Below are 17,864 nucleotides of genomic sequence, written 5' to 3'. Positions count from 1 at the left end.
ATTATTTCATTTGCATGGTGTGGTGTGCTAATCGACCTTAAAGCTTTCATACATCAGTGCTTTTGGGATCATAGAATGTAGTATTTGATACTTTATTACTTAAGATCAATTTTTTATCATATGCCTGAGTGGAGTGCATATGGATCTATACGAGGATTAAAACCATGGTATATCACTTCTTTTAAGGGTTGATTCATGAATCGAATTTAGAAAACTTTAAATCAATAATAGTTTGATAATGACTATCGATTACTTTGTCTTTTGTAACTTTAAATCAATAATGCTTTGATAATGAATATTGATTACTCTGTTTTCTGTAAGTTTGTTGTCACGGGTTTATTGTGTATGAATGATTTGAAGAGGGATGTGATCCTGGAGTAGTAATCTGTATCTTTCATTTGGGAAATTATTGAACTATTTGTTGAACTATTGCAACTACATGGTATGTGTGTATCAATACTTTGAGATTGTTCTATTTCTCTTGTGAAATCTTGGAAACAGAGTATATTTTTCAAGAGCGTGCTTATCTATTACACTTTATAAAATTGATATTATCACATTATTTTACTTGTTTTGTTATTACAATGATTAATTTTCTTTTAACCACAATCTACTTTGATATTATATCCCATCTTACGAACACTTTGCTGGTTTTTACAATACTTTTTAAGAAAATAACTCTTTGTTATCACACAATTACCTTTTTTCTCATGTTTTTTCCCATGAAAAAATTCCTTTACAATACTCATTTCCAAAGTAGCTTATTATACTTAAAAATTTGTACTATCTCAACATGGAACATACTACTATTTCCAAACCACTTTTATATGGTTTCATGCAATTTAATATTGTCCAATGAATCTCGAGAATATGCATTGGGAACATGATTTGGAGATAATTAGTACATAAAATACTCTATGTTCTATTTTCACAATTTTAATTATTGAATATGTAGATATCTGTTTTGAGAACACCCATGGATATATTCTCTTTGCACCCATATATTAAGCCTGATAGATATTTACTATTCTCATTTATCCATAAATAATTTTGCTATAAAAAACTACATACCTTCTTGGTTATCCTTGAATATCAATAAATCCATGCATTTTGGACAACTAAATCTTGCACATTCATTGTTTCCTTATTTTTTTTATACTTATTTTTTTTATACTGGGGTTTTTGATAGGGGATTGTTTCACTCATAGAATCATTTTCTCTTCAAAATCCGGCGATTTTATTTTCAAAAAATATTTCATCATTTGGGGTTATTGAATTTCTAGATATCTGTTTTGAGAACACCCATGGATATATTCTCTTTGTACCCATATATTAAGCCTTATAGATATTTACTATTTTCATTTATACATAAATAATTATATTCTCATTTATACATAAATAATTTTGTTATCAGAAAACTTCTTGACTATCCTTGAATATCAATAAATCCATGCATTTAGGACAACTAAATCTTACACGTTCATTGTTTCCTTATTTTTTTTTATACTGGGTTTTTTGATAGGGGATGGTTTCACTCTCATAATCATTTTCTCTTCAAAATCTGGGGATTTTATTTTCAAAAAATATTTCATCATTTGGGATAACAAACAAAGACATGTTTCTGAGACACAATCATCATACAAGCAATGCGTGGAGAAGATAAGGGACACCATGCATCAGCAAATATATTTTTTATTCTCTGTTGAGTTCTTAATGTCAGTGTTGACTGTCAAATGGAGATATTCTCAAAGTTGTGTAGGAGGAAATTGATTTCATAATCACTACTGTTATTATCCTAGCTTGGTTGTGTTAGAAAGCAAAAAAAATGATTCTAGATAATTTAGGTATGAAGGATTTTATTGGCATTATAAATTTAAATGGTTTCAGAGTAAATGTGATGTAATCTTTGTATCTTGCGTTAGAAGAGGCAGGAAAATGTATGTTTGTATCTTGTGCTAGAAGAAGAGAGAAAATGTATAGATCGTACTATATTTACCTTTTTACTTGCTCAACAGATCTCATAAGGTCTCACAAACCACATTGATTTTTAATTTTGGTCTTGTTTCACTATTTACTTTGGACATGAATGTTGTTTATAAGGAGCAAGCAAGGTTGAATCAGAGTGCTTGCAATGCTCTTATCTCGAAATCTCGAATTTATGCCATAAAATTTATGCCTTGGCGTTACTTTTGCAACATCTGGTGTAATTGCTAGTTATATTAAAATTACACGCTAAAATATTATAACTCATTATGTAATTTATTTATTGAAATATTATCTTTATAAATTTTTAATTAAAAAAAAAAAAAAAAAAACGTTATTTCTTCTTTATTGTGAAAAAACATGAGTGGCAGTACAGGTATGAATAATTCCTTTCAGGGACGGAAGCGCGTCCAGTGAGCGAACATCACCACTTATCGCAATACTCATTTTATTTATTTATTTATCTATCAGTAGACGGTAGACTCTGTGCTGACCATAACATAGAACACGAAACAGTAGTAGTCGATGTGATGATTTGGTAGCGTAGAGATTAAGTTCCGAAGGGCTTCTGGTTTTTGCAGTCGAGGTTGGATCCCACGTCCACGCCCAGCATGTTGCAGTATCTCTGATAGAACCCGATGCGCCCCTGTTGCACGTCGCTTATTGTGCCTGTGCCGCATTCTGGCCCACCGTTTATGATGTCCGTCACCATTCCATATCCCGCCACTCTGCCAGCAGCGGTATCGGTGGCTGACGGACTCCATCTTCCCAATATCACGTCGTGGCACGAAGGCTTCGGAGACTGCGCCGTCATCCAGAACCAAACCGCCGTTTTAAACGATATCGTGGCATCGGTCACCACGAGATCCGGATTGTTTATGAGATCGTAACCTAATGCATCCCCCGCAGCTTTATAGTTGTAGTCCCTACTCACACACCAGTAAATGTATTAGGCTTGAAATTCATTCGTTTTATTTTGCTTTTGTATTTGTAGAATTCGAAGCGGATTAACAAAACTTGGATATAGAAATATTACCCTGTTAGCTGAATAGGTCCTCGTCCGTGGTATCTGTCTCCGCTATTCACCTGATCTTTGAAGCAGTAACCCCACGCATATGGGCCGTCTGGGGCCGTTGCCCACCCGCCTGTGGAAACCCATATATCCTAATCCGATTAATAACAATAAGGCATGGCAGGGAGACAGAAGAGTTAGTGGAGGCTAAATTAATAATACCTGTGGTTTCCTGCGATGTTTGACCAAAGAAAGCCGCGAGCTCTCTTTTGCGGCTCTCTAGATCGCCGTTGTTGCCGAAGTCTGGGAAACTATTAGCTGCCGCAATGAAGGCGGTGTAGGTGTAGAAGCCTTTCGCCGGGCATGCGGCGTCGTTTCTGTGCTTCAGAAATTGATTGAAAACATCTTCACTTATGATGGATGCGACTCCCTGTTGTGCAGAAACATAACAAAACAAAGAACTCATTATCGCCACTGCGGTGAGGGCCAATAGCAACCTCATGATCGACATCATTCTCCCCATATTCGTGTACGCCATCGTTATGCTGCTAACGCAAATTCTGGTGATGATCCCAGGCTGCAAACCCGTCGTTTTATAGCAGCATTGCTGCCGGAGTAAAATACCGCGTCACGGGGCCGGGGGTGAAACTTTCTACCACTGCGTGGGGTTCACGGTGGAATATAGTGTTTTTACAGTCGAACCTACAACCACCACCATTCATAGCGATATTTCTGCGAAGGTAGAAGGTAATTAACGGGTTACGCGGGTCCACGATTTCGATTGGGCATTATAGCTGCCCCTCTCCTGTTCTTCATCATCTTGACTTCAGATCTTTCTTCGCTTCTTCCTCGCCTCGAGAAGGCTCCACTTTTACTTTGGAGGGCAGACTTTGGTTTTGACCTTTTCACACATACAACAATATGGAAACTATTTTTTTCTTTTCAAGAAACTTATCGGTTTTGGTCTTTTCAAACTTATGGCAACTAAATTGATTTTAGGGGAATAAACTCCCGGTTTCTGTCCGAGTACATGTTAATTTTTTTAACGTTTAGACTACGGCACATTACGGTTATGTAAGAATATCATACACATGGAAGAATCCATTCCACTTTAAGTTGCAAGAAGTGCTCATGGTCGCGGCACACCGTGGTCAACCAAGAAATAGATAGCCTGCGTTGTCTTTAATGGGATGGTACAGTGGTGTACATCTTTACCGTTCATTGTATATCCATTATTCTGCAAAATCAATCCTAAGTAGCAAAGGTTTAAAGGTAATTTTATGGTGGTGATTGGGACCGGCATCTCTTACATCTTAATGATTATAAACTGGGTAGTGTCTTCTCTGTGCTGTAGTAGTGTGTTTGTGTTAGGTTGTGTTATTGTAATACCTTATAAGGGCTGTGCTTGTGTTTTGCACTATGTAGGGGTTTTGTAGAAAAAGGTTTTTCTTGTTTTTGATAATTGACTAATTTACTTAGTAGTGTGATAGGCGATCTTTTCACATCTATGATTTTGGTATTTAATTCTTTTGTTTATATCTATATCTTATTGGCCACAATCCTTAATGTTGGTGTGGTTGATTATTTTAGGTCTCGAATATTGGAAGAACCTAGTGCACATTTTTCAAAGAGTTAACACTTTTTAATGGAGGGTGGCAATGGAGTGTATTGTATTGTGGTATTTTATTGGTGGTTTTGTGTAGGTTTTGTGTATGAAGTGTTTTTTTTTTGTGTAATATGGTTGTGTTTTTCCTTAATGTTGGCGTGGTTGATTATTTTAGGTCTCGAATATTGGAAGAACCTAGTGCACATTTTTCAAAGAGTTAACACTTTTTAAGGGAGGGTGGCAATGGAGTGTATTGTATTGTGGTATTTTATTGGTGGTTTTGTGTATGAAGTGTTTTGTTTTTGTGTAATATGGTTGTGTTTTTCATTACATGGATGATAGTAAATATAAGGATTTTGGATAGGTGTTTATTACTACGTTACATGTTAGTGATTTTTTTGTCATTGCTTCAAATAGGCATAGAATATTGAAAGACAATGATGCATATTTTTTATAAATATGACATTTTATAGTTTCTTTAATAGTGTCCATTTACTTACTAATTACATAAACAATACCTAGTTCAACGAGGGAAATATGTATTATTGTGTTCTTGGTTCTATCATGTCTATTTAGAATGCAATCTTAATAAATCACTCAAAATTTTCTTGCTCTAGTTTAAAACAAAAATGAAAAACAAAAAGAAATATCTCATGTCTAATATGTTAGTGCATTGTTTATTCTCTATGAATTGTGCAAAGTATCACTGGAATGGATGGAAGTGGTTTTTGTTAGTTGTTGCTAGCATGTGGTGCAATTATTCATATTTGATTTTATTTTCTAGATTCTTTCGGTTCCTTCCACAACTACAATACTTATTGTCACTTTGATTGGCTAGTTTACAAACATTTACAATTTATAAGGGATTTACTAGCTAGAACATGTTATGTTGATTTTAGGCTCTATATCCCAAAAAGTGTTTTCGGAATGGATTTAGATTTTCTTATATGGATTTGTTTTTGGAATGTCTTTAGATTCTATTATATGTATTTCGGTGTGCAATTATTTGGAATAATAGGCTTTAAACTTCATGGTTGGGTTTCCATAGTTTATTTCATTGATTAGATTAATGAGAAAAAAAACCTTTGGTCATTGACTATAATTTCTTGGTTATTGTTTACAACTTATACAAGTTATGCTTCATAGGATACATAACCTTTGTTGTTGATGAATTATAATTGACACGTGTGTTTGGACCATGAGATGAGCAAGTAGCAAATTCAACTATTGACTTTGTCACTTAACCGACTGATGAGTTGAATATATATTCTAGACACACATCTTATTTTTTGTACCATTGTCCGGCCATTATAAAAGGAACAACTATTTATCCTATGTCATAGCACCAAGGCATCAAAATTTTATGTGCTATTGTTATAATAAATGTCTCTAATTCAAGAACTATTCAATAAGTTTTCAACATGGCTCTTAGGTTGATGCTTACATGGCTTCTTTCCTTCGTTCTTTTGTGGCACCAATTCCACTAAGCCAATTGAATTTTGTGCCCTACTACTAATGCATTTAATGCATTCTAGTTTTTTTTTCCTACTTTGTTCGCTTTATGGGATGTTTATTTTTCTCAATTAAAAATTTCATAAATTAACTATGCTTATTATTTCATTTCATTTATTTAAAAATATCTACTTTTATATTAGTGATGGGGCCAGCCCACGTGGTCCCGCCGTCTAAACACTGATGTGTTATGTACTTACAATATGTATAACAATGCAATTGATTTTGGATATAAATGTCATTTGATTTTTAATCTGCTTGGGTTACGGCATGGGTACCTTGATGGTCTGCCTGTTGGACAACTGTCCCTCCTCAGGATTTTGCAAAACCCACCTTAGCTAGGGGTTTTACACCGTTCGCGCTCCTTTGTTTTTCTTTGTTACTCTGGTCTTTGGCTCTGCGAGCTCCTGGTGATTCCTTGTAACTTTTGTATTTTCTGTTGTGAGTTTGTGAGTTCTGTCTGCCTGGTCGACGGAGTGGTGTGCTTCTGGTTGCGGTCGTGGTCTCAGTCGTTCTAAGTCTCGGCCTGTATGCTATTGTTTGCTCAGCAAAACCCTGGTAAGGTTTGCATTACAGGATTTGTTTACATGTGTATTCTCTGTCACTGTGGTATATATTCGGCTTTAATGTCTGCCTCTGTGTGTTCTGGTCAATTTCTGCCCGTATCTCACAAGGGTTTACAGCTAGTCGAGAGCTGTAAGGTTCATGGTGACATTTGCTTCAGCTCTGGTTCGTTGGCTTCCAAATTCGACAGGTCGTGGTGGCATGCTCTGTTCGTCCCTCCGTCAACTTAACCTGGTAAGCTTCCGTTCTATGCTAGACTTTTCTTTAGCTGTTTGTTCTGAGTCTAATGGCCTGGCTCCTCTGTGAGCAGGGGGTTCGTCCGGGTGAGAAAATACAGCTATGGCTTGCCTATCAGGTAATGGCACTCGTTTATCTTACTCAATAGCTTCGTTCCAGTTCTCTGTTTTTGTTTTTCTGTGGTTGGAACCTAACCCTTCCTCTGTTTGCCTTTGTGCAGGTGGAGCCGTTCGTTGGTCTGGATGCCTGGACTTCCGGCTGCCCCGAACAGTATACGGGTAGAATCGTTCTGTTGTTCTAGCTTTGCTTGGCTGGGTTTTTCGACTTGTAGGGTCTGTTTGTTTTTCGTTGGCCTTGTGCCGCTGTCTGTCGTTGGTTCCTTAGTTGTTAAGCTTGGTGGTAGCTTCAAGAGATGAGTTCGAACTCTATGCTGATGGCTTTTGTTTATAGTCGTGTCAGTTCCCACGTCTGCGAACTGGGTTGGTCTTGTAATTATTTTGAACAGAGAATGTGAATGCTTATATAGACTTTGGATGACTATATTATAATCCTGTGAATTTATGTGGAAATAAATCTGGAACCGCTCTTGTGGTTTGTTTACATACCTGTTATAATTGTATACGCCTGAACGCTATGATTGTGTGGCCTGCGCTGGTCGTTGTGGCTCTTCGTTTGATTTAGTTGTCTTTTCGTTCTGGTTCAGAATCTGTAGTGGTAATTTAACAATGTTCACACCATAAAAGGAATGCACAGCATTGAATTATACAGTATTTGAGGATGCTCGTAGGAATTGTATGTGCACTGAAAAAATGAATATATTCTTTTCTGGTAATTTATTTTTTCACAGTCGAACCCGTATTGGGCTTGTTTTCCTCCTTTTGTATCACTATTCTCAAACAGTTGGATAACTGCTGTTAGTTGTTTTGTTGTCGGTTACAGTAGTTATTTCATATTTGAAACTTATTCATAACTAGCACATTTTCCTTTACTTGTATTTACAACAGTAATATAACTGTTCGGAAACGAATGATTCTAACTAATTACTACTGTTCCTAATTAGAAGTCATTACATTATTCTAGGCATTTTAAACAGAAAAGTAAAATAAAAACAACAGATAAAAATAAAGACAGACATGTTGTCCGTCCAGTGAGCTGTGTTCTCTGTCCTTCTCAGAAACCATGTCAACCTTCTTTCCGTCTTCGCCCTGTTAGCCAGATGCTCCTGCATCAGGCTCCCGGGGTAAAAGAAATTCATGGCTCCGTTCCATGAGTTCCTCCACCGAATAACCAACCTTCTGTATCTGTTCTGCGTCGAGCCATGAGTTGTCCTCCATTGGACGGTCTCTCCACTTGACGAGGTAACGCAGATATTCTTTCCTACGTGTCTTCTTGGCTACCTGGGTGATGAGGATCCCTTCAATCTCATGGGACTGGGCCGAAGGAAATTGTTTCTTCCAAGAACTGTCTCCAAATTGGGTGTCCCGTTTTGGTTGTACCACACTATCATCCTCTGCTTGGGCATTATATGGGAACAGATCCGCCACATTGAAAATAGGTGATATGCCTATGTCAGGTGGCAGCTGAATCTCGTAAGCATTGGCTGAAAATTTACATAGGATTTTGCATGGACCAATTTTCTTATATTTTAGTTTATTATACGTGCCCTTAGGAAACCGTTCCCGGCGCAGGTGCGCAAGGACCTCATCCCCAACATTAAAATGCACCTCTCATCGCTTTGAGTCTGCTTGTTGCTTGTATTTCTGTACGCTGTCCTGCAACCTTAGTTTGACTTTTTCATGAAGTTCGCTCATTGTTTCTGCAAAGTCTTCCCCATCCGCACTTCTCCGTTCCAACTTTCCCAAATCTCGCAGTTCATGTATTCCCTGAGGATGCATGCCATACAAGATCTGAAATGGGTTGTGTCCGGTGCTACGATTGGGCGAATCGTTATAAGCGAATTTTGCCTGGGCGAGAGCTCAATCCCATAACTATGAATTTTCTCCAGTTAAACTCCCTAATAAGTTCCCCAAGATTCTGTTCACCACTTCCATTTGTCCATCAGTCTGCGGATGATACGCAGAGCTGAAATTCAGTTGCATGCCCAACTTTTTCCACAGGGTGTGCCAAAAGTGTCCTGTGAATTTTACATCCCTGTCTGAAATGATAGTTCTGGGTAGGCCATGTAATCTAACAACCTTCGTGAAAAGCAAGTGTGCCACGTATGTGGCGTCACTAGTTTTCCGGCAAGGAATAAAATGAGCCATTTTTGAAAATCTATCTACCACCACCATTACTGAATCATACCCCCGCTATGTTCTAGGCAGTCCGAGAACAATGTCAATGCTGACCGAGTCCCATGGCCTGCTTGGAACAGGTAGTGGTGTGTAAATTCCAGTATTCTGACTGTGTCCTTTTGACAGTTCGCAGACTTTACACCTGTTTACATATCTCTGTACATCCCTGCTCATTTTAGGCCAATAATAAAAATGTCCGAGTTGCTCCAAAGTTTTGTTGATGCCAAAATGTCCCGCTAATCCACCACTATGCTTTTCCTGTACAATATTCTCCCTCATTGAATAGTCCGGGATACATAATTGCCCACCTCTAAACAATAATCCTTCCTGTAAATTATAGTCCAACCATGGGCTTGCATTCCTTAATACGGGATTTTGGCAGCCTTCAAAAGCTTCCTTGAAATCCGTGTCGTTTTGGTACAAATCTTTCAAATGTTTGAATCCCAGTACCTGTATGCTACTCTCCTGTAAGAGCAAGGCTCTTCTGCTCAAGGCATCCGCCACTTTGTTGGCTTGTCCACTTATGTGTTTTATCACGAAAGTGAAACTCTGCAAGTATTCTACCCACTTGGTGTGCTTATGGTTTAACTTGTGTTGCTGCATTACATACTGTAATGCCAAATTATCAGAAAACAAAACGAACTCATTTCCCAACAGGTAGTGCCTCCAATGTTTTAAAGCCTAGACCACTGCATAAAGTTCCTTGTCATACGAGGAATTTTTCTGCCGGCTTTCATTTAGTTTTTCACTAAAAAATGCCACTGGTCTGTCGTCTTGACTGAGCACAGCGCCAATAACTGTTCCACTTGTGTCACATCGAACTTGAAAAAGTTTATTGAAATCGAGTAGCCTCAAGATTGGCCTCTCCGTGATCTTCCGCTTCAAAAGCTGAAAACTGTCTTCTGCCATCTTGGTCCAACAAAAAGGCTGACTGGCCTTTTTGATGGTCTCTAACATTGGTGCCCAGATTTCACTGAAATTTCTAATAAAGTTTTGATAAAAACTTTCCAATCCGTGGAAACTACGTACCTCAAATAAGCTCTTCGATGATAGCCAACTTATAATTGCTGCAATCTTCTCAGGATCCATTTTCAATTCATTTTCTGCAACTACAAACCCCAAATAGACCAGCTCCTTCTGCAGGAAAGTGCATTTCCTTAAGTTTATCAGCAGTTTGTTCTGCTGTAACTTCTCTAACACCTTTCGTACATGTTGAAAATGCTCTCTTTTTGTTCTGCTGAAAATTAAAATATCATCAAGATAAACTATCATGAACTTGCCAATAAATTCCTTTAACATCTCATTCATCAATCTCATAAAGGTACTAGGAGCGTTGCTCAATCCAAATGGCATGACCAGCCACTCGTACAGCCCCTCATTAGTCTTGAAAGCTGTTTTCCACTCATCTCCTTCCCTAATTCTGATCTGATGATAACCACTCTTCAGATCAATCTATGTAAAATAAGCTGCTCTGCTAAGACAATCCATTATGTCGTCCATCATGGGTAAGGGAAATCTATATCGAACAGTGATTTTATTAATAGCCTGCGAATCTGTACACATTCGCCATTCTCCACCCTTCTTAGGTGCAAGTACTGTTGGTACTGGACAAGGGCTCAAACTTTCTATGATCAGTCCCTTATCCAGTAACTCCTGCACCTGTTTACGAATTTATTCATTGTCTTTCGGACTCATCCTATACGTTGCCTTGTTTGGCAACCTTGCTCCAAGTATAAAATCAATATGATGGCTAATACTCCTCTTGGGAGGCAACTTATGTGGTAGATCGTCAACTACAATGTCTTGGAATTCTTTCAACAACTCCCGAATTTCTACAGGCAGTTCTGATTTTTCTGTGTTTAGCAACATCGGTCTTGTCCTCCTTACAATCGCATAATTGACCTCATTTTCCTCAATCTGCTTCACAAACTGTTTTCCTCCAATTAACAATGTTTTTGTTCCACTCGGTTTTGTTGCATCCTCCTCTTTGATGGGTACAAGCATATGTTTGATCCCATCTTTCACAAATTTATAACAATTTGTCTTCCCATCGTGTGTCACCTTCCGATCATACTGCCACAGTCTCCCAAGAAGTATATGGCACACGTCCATTGGCATAATATCGCAGACCACCGTGTCGTGATATTTGCCATTGTGAAATTCTACCTCGCGCTGTTCATCAACTAGTAGATGGTGGCCTTTCTGTAGCCACGACACCTTGTAAGGCGTGGGGTGTTTAAGCCGCTTCAAGCCCAGCTTTTCCACCATTTCGGTGGCAACCAAATTTTCTGTACTCCCGCTGTCTATAATCAATTTATAGCACTTCCCATGTGATTTGCAAACTATTCGAAACAACGCTTTTCACTGGGTTTCTTCGGCCATCTCTTTGGCTGGTTTCAACAGAACTTTGTTCAAAATTAGAGCTTCCCCCGTTTCCGCCACGTTTTCTATCTCCCGGGGTTGTGCTTCAGCTTCCTCAGGTTGCGCAACAAATGCTCCCCTCTGGCAAGCGTGCTCAGCTTCCAGGCATTCGAAGGTTCTGTGCCCCCACTTATGGCACCTGTAGCACTGGACATTAGTCCCTCTTCCGCGACCATTTCCTCTTCCCCGCTGATATGGCCGACCTCCTCTAGTGCTTTCTCCCTTCTCTGCTGTCCCTGAAGCTCTAGAACTGCTGCCTTCTTTGTTGTTTGTGGCAGTTCTCCCTCTGCCGTAGGACTGTCCTCGTCCTCTGCCATTCCCTCTCCCTCTCCTGTTGTTCTGCTTCCTGTTGATTTTCTCTTCAGCCTTTACAGCACTCTGAAAGGCTTCTTCAATATTTCGGGGAGAGAGAATACTGATCTCGTCCAATATTTCCAACCTCAAGCCATTTACATACCTCGCTATTTTTTCTGGAGTATCATCCATATAACCAACACGTAAATTTACACGGTAAAACTCTTCTGTGTACTCCTTTACAGTCATACCTTTCTGCCTTAAATTTTGCACTCGTCGATAAAGCTCAACCTGGTAGTCTTTCGGCAAAAATCTGCCCTTCAGTTTTGCCACCATCCTTGGCCACCTTCTTATTGGCAACTTGTTCATTCGTCTCCTGTCCGCTTGGACACTATCCCACCATAAGGCGGCGTGCCCTTTTAATTTAGTTGCAGCAAATCTAACTCTTTTGTCTTCACTGATTTCCCATTTTCAAAATACTTGTCTAATTCACTTACCCAATCCAGCAAGACATCTACAGACAGACTGCCATCATAGTTAGGGACCTTCGGTTTGGGTTTGCTGCTGGCTAACAGTACCGATCACAATAGTCTTAACTCTGGGGCTTCTTCCTCTGACCCATCTGTAACAGTTGCTGCCTCATCTTCACTTTCATCCCCAAGTTCCGTGTCTCTTCGCCTACTTACTGTTTGGTCAATTTAGTGAGGTCTAAATTGCTACTTTAAAATGTCAACCCGGGGTTCGTAAACTGACGAAGTGAAGTGTACTATATGTACTAGATAACCATTTCCTTAGTCTTTTGTAGTTTTTAGTTTTTTTTTTTTAAGTTTGTTTTTGGATTTATCTTTCCCTAACGTGAGATGATGAAAAGGTGATAAAGCAAGTGAAATATGGATGATTATGGTGATCTCTAAGTGGTTTTCCAAAACTTGAAAGAAAGCTTTAAAATAACTACAATGAAATCAATTCTTGAAAAGAAATAAAGACATCAAATAATGAACTAGTGACATCGGCCCAGTATCTTTGTTGCTGAATGAAAATGAAACTGAAATCTACACTAAATTCAATTAAAAGTAAGAACAACTAATCCACACTATTTCGACTCTTCAACTCAATCTTCCTTGTGAAAAGATATCATGAAATGTTAAGCAATGTGAAATCTAAAAGAAGTTAAACTGCATAAAAGAAACTAATCACACTACTTTAACTCTCTTGACCTTTTGCCTTTCAGCTTAATTTACCCTGTGAGAAACAATCATGAACAAGTCAAGCAATGTGAGATCTAAAGCAAACTAAATCAAGCTATAATGAGTGATATTCTGGTTCCTAATAAAGTTATTTGATTATAGAAAGAAACCGTTAACAGATGAATAGCATGATATCTAAGAGCAGAAAATAAATGTACAACTTGAGGAAATGACAGAACTGGAAATCAAAACTTCAGAAAACAAGAGTCAGCGACAAAGACAAGATGATCTCGTATGCCAATAGTTATAAAAAGAAAAGGTGAAAAATTGCCCCGGGCTGCCTAAGGAAACCTGCAAAAAACACTGATCAGTTGTAACCATAAAAGAGCAGCAATGAAAATGTAAATCAACAGAAATTAAAAAGCTTTGTTATGTACAGCTAATATACATGATGAAATAAAACGCAACATTTAAATGACAACTGTACAGCTAATATACATGAACAGAAAAAAAGTAATGCAAGAGTTAAAGGACAACTGTACAAGACTTTAGTGAGCAGGGGCCCTCTGCCACTTCAGCCGATTCAACGAACAGCTATAAGCTTAAGTTTAAACCAGTCTTCTCATATATTAAACAGCAACGTAAAAGTGCAGTGGGGAAATACAACAAATTTGAATTACATTCACAGAGATTAACTTTTACAGCGTTCATGGACGCGTTATTTATAAGGAAGGAAAGCTAAACAAATTAACTAAATCTACGCTATTAACCACGCTGCCAGAGACACGTAAATCCTCTTCAGCCCGGATCTAGGTAACTGTCATCATGTTTATTAAATCTGAGAGGTATGGCTGTTGGATTCATGCTACCAGGATGTCTTCGTGGCTAAGGACTCTGCCACATAGCTTCACGTGCTCAAAAACAGAGCTACGCAGAGCCGTGCCACCGCTGAACACTTCCGTTGACTATCCTTTGCCCCATATTTGACCGCGGGCTTTTATGGGCGTGCTGGATGATATGGAGGGACACGTTCCATGTTCTTGACTCCTGTAACTTGCCCATGTTGCTCGTTCCTTGAGAGGACACCTGTAGCATTGTGTTTGACAAAACGGCTGCGGAATCTTGTGCTGGCTGTAGAATCCTGGGTCGGCTGCGGAAACCTGTGTCGGTTGCGGAAACTGAGAAGCTTCCGCAGCTGTCTGAACAAAATTCTAACCCAAACAACAGTCATCAGCGTAGTTAGAAAACCATGTCAAAAGCTCTTTTTTAAACTAAAATACAATGATTTAATCAACTAGGTGGATGAAATGAGTGGAAAAAGAAGGCTGAGAGGGTGTATATGAAGGTGCAGGTTCGAGGCTCAACACTTGCCTCTACTACTTCCAAGCGCGCTGTAAGAATTCTCAACTGTTCTCTCAAACCTTCGTCTGCTACTCTGCGTGCACCTCTCCCACGTCCTCGTCTTTGTACTTCCATCTTCCTCTACTTCCTCAAAATGCTGCTCTGATACCACTTGATGGGGCCAGCCCACGTGGTCCCGCCGTCTAAACGCTGATGTGTTATGTACTTACAATATGTATAACAATGCAATTGATTTTGGATATAAATGTCATTTGATTTTTAATCTGCTTGGGTTACGGCATGGGTACCTTGATGGTCTGCCTGTTGGACAACTGTCCCTCCTCGGGATTTTGCAAAACCCGCCTTGGTTTGGGGTTTTACACCGTTCGCGCTCCTTTGGTTTTCATTGTTACTCCGGTCTTTGGCTCTGCGAGCTCCTGGCGATTCCTTGTAACTTCTGTATTTTCTGTTGTGAGTTTGTGAGTTCTGTCTGCCTGGTCGACGGAGTGGTGTGCTTCTGGTTGCGGTCGTGGTCTCAGTCGTTCTAAGTCTCGGCCTGTATGCTATTGTTTGCTCAGCGAAACCCTGGTAAGGTTTGCATTACGGGATTTGTTTGCATGTGTATTCTCTGTCACTGTGGTATATATTTGGCTTTAATGTCTACCTCTGTGTGTTCTGGTCAATTTCTACCCGTATCTCACAAGGGTTTGCAGCTAGTCGAGAGTTGTAAGGTTCATGGTGACATTTGCTTCAGCTCTGGTTCGTTGGCTTCCAAATTCGACAGGTCGTGGTGACATGTTTTGTTCGTCCCTCCGTCAACTTAACCTGGTAAGATTCTGTTCTATGCTAGACTTTTCTTTAGCTGTTTGTTCTGAGTCTAATGGCCTGGCTCCTCTGTGAGCAGGGGGTTCATCCAGGTGAGAAAATACAGCTATGGCTTGCCTATCAGGTAATCGCACTTGTTTATCTTACTCAATAGCTTCGTTCCAGTTCTCTATTTTTGTTTTTCTGTGGTTGGAACCTAACCCTTCCTCTGTTTGCCTTTGTGCAGGTGGAGCCATTCGTTGGTCTGGATGCCTGGACTTCCGGCTGCCCCGAACAGTATATGGGTAGAATCGTTCTGTTGTTCTAGCTTTGCTTGGCTGGGTTTTCCGACTTGTAGGGTCTGTTTGTTTTTCGTTGGCCTTGTGCCGCTGTCTGTCGTTGGTTCCTTAGTTGTTAAGCTTGGTGGTAGCTTCAAGAGATGAGTTCGAACTCTATGCTGATGGCTTTTGTTTATAGTCATGTCAGTTCCCACTTCTGCGAACTGGGTTGGTCTTGTAATTATTTTGAATAGAGAATGTGAATGCTTATATAGACTTTGGATGACTATATTATAATCCTGTGAATTTATGTGGAAATAAATCTGGAATCGCTCTCATGGTTTCTTTACATACCTGTTATAATTGTATACGCCTGAATGCTATGAATGTGTGGCCTGCGCTGGTCGTTGTGGCTCTTCGTTTGATTTAGTTGTCTTTTCGTTCTGGTTCAGAATCTGTAGTGGTAATTTAACAATGTTCACACCATAAAAAGGAATGCACGACATTGAATTATACAGTATTTGAGGACGCTCGTAGGAATTGTATGTGTATTAAAAAAAATGAATATATTCTTTTCTGGTAATTTCTTTTTTCACAGTCGAACCCGTATTGGGCTTGTTTTCCTCCTTTTGTATCACTATTCTCAAACAATTGGATAACTGCTGTTAGTTGTTTTGTTGTCGGTTACAGTATTTATTTCATATTTGAAACTTATTCATAACTAGCACATTTTCCTTTACTTGTATTTACAACAGTAATATAACTGTTCGGAAACGAATGATTCTAACTAATTACTATTGTTCCTAATTAGAAGTCATTACATTATTCTAGGCATTTTAAGCAGAAAAGTAAAATAAAAACAACAGATAAAAATAAAGACAGACATGTTGTCCATCCAGTGAGTTGTGTTCTCTGTCCTTCTTAGAAACCATGTCAACCTTCTTTCTGTCTTCGCCCTATTAGCAAGATGCTCCTGCATCAATTAGGCATTAATGCTTTGAATAATACTTTTAATCTTGTAATTGGGAAACCCATGTTATAATTTTCACCCATGGGCCTGATGGCCTTATATTATTGTGTCATGATGTATTCGATGCATTTGAATGCCATTATGTGTCCAACATACTTTCTATGATATCGTGTCCCCCAACATCTCATAGTAATCTGTATAATAGCAATGATGGTTGCATCATTTTCATTCTCTATACTTTCAATGTTCTTCTTATTCTATTTTTCACTTCCCTCACCTTTTTTTGCATATTTTTAGTCATAGTTGCAATCATTTGAACTCTGCCATGGTAATTGTATATTGTACTTAAATTTCTTTTGGTTCTTTTTCGAATTTAAACTTATTAGAAAGACACTGGAAACAACCATCACAGTACTCCTTGGATATCCTCTTCCTCATGCCATAACAAAGTTTCTCTTTTTTCCTTATTGAAATTCAAAATGACCTAATATTCTTGGAACAAAGACTAGGGATATTGAAATTGTAAGATATTTAACTTTATGAGAAATTTCCATAATTAAATCCTATCATGCATTGAGATTGAGGCCCACTCAAAGAAAAAGTTAGAAAAGAAGTGATGTTCAATACTTTATACCATCCTCCCTATTTATAGTCTTGTTGTCTGCTAATGGTGACCATTCAAACACTTTATTGTATGTTGCCACGAATTTTTTTAAAGTAATTGTTTGGTGTACCTAATTTTAACAATAAATTTTCTTTTGTATACATGACAACTAGTACCTAGCCACCTTCATATTCCCTCTTCAATATAATTGATGGTGCAAATATTTGACAAGTTAGTCATGTAAGAGTCATTTATTAAATAATAATAGACCTCTCAAAATTAGTGATCAAATTTGAAGGGTTACTCTTCACTAAAAAAAATACCCTTCAATTAACAAGAGAAAACAAAATATACAATTCAAAAAAAAATAACTTAAATAAAATATTTCCCTTTCAATTTTTTACAATGTTAAAGATAACAAACCACCAAATATATAAGTTGTAATTGAAATAGAAAATAGCAATCATCTTATTGTGTAATCCTAAATGTAACCTTATTTTGGTTTATATGTATATTATAACTAAAATTTAAAAATCATGAACACAAAGTTATATCTTTTTTTCTTTTTTTTTTATAAGTGTTAAAACTGACAATCTACACCTTTCGATGCAACATTAGAATCAACCTTTTTTTTTCGGAAAACCATATAAGATATGGTTTTTTCTATGCACTCATATAATAAGTGATTATTACAAGTTAGAATCATAATCATAATGATGCTTAACTACGAGCCTCATGTTTGTTGTAGATATCATTA

The 17,864-nt window shown here is 38.2% G+C and overlaps 1 protein-coding gene across 1 annotated transcript; it reads right to left on the bottom strand.

The window, feature by feature from the left end:
- Nucleotides 1–2,414: 2,414 nt before the first annotated feature.
- LOC149188529 (endochitinase-like) lies at nt 2,415–3,650 on the bottom strand. The gene is made up of 3 exons (XM_089413039.1): nt 3,218–3,650; nt 3,020–3,128; nt 2,415–2,909 (listed from the first exon to the last, which is right to left on the bottom strand). The coding sequence occupies exons 1-3, from the start codon at nt 3,531–3,533 to the stop codon at nt 2,534–2,536; spliced, it is 801 nt and encodes a 266-aa protein (XP_089269165.1). The 5' UTR covers nt 3,534–3,650; the 3' UTR covers nt 2,415–2,533.
- Between the last annotated feature and the right edge of the window lie 14,214 nt (nt 3,651–17,864).

Source organism: Pinus tabuliformis, chromosome 3_1 (assembly GCF_031772625.1).
Source record: "Pinus tabuliformis cultivar Carrire ecotype Pingquan chromosome 3_1, CPIR1, whole genome shotgun sequence".
Taxonomy (NCBI): Eukaryota; Viridiplantae; Streptophyta; class Pinopsida; order Pinales; family Pinaceae; genus Pinus; species Pinus tabuliformis.
Note: the sequence above shows the minus strand (reverse complement) of the source record. Positions and strands in the feature narration are given on the sequence as shown.

Coding starts and splice junctions, on each gene's coding strand:
- LOC149188529 (XM_089413039.1), bottom strand. CDS start 3,533: ATGGCGTACACGAATATGGGGAGAATGATGTCGATCATGAGGTTGCTA. Junction 3,129..3,217: donor AACATCGCAGGAAACCACAG/GTATTATTAATT, acceptor GGGTTTCCACAG/GCGGGTGGGCAACGGCCCCA. Junction 2,910..3,019: donor GGACCTATTCAGCTAACAGG/GTAATATTTCTA, acceptor GTGTGTGAGTAG/GGACTACAACTATAAAGCTG.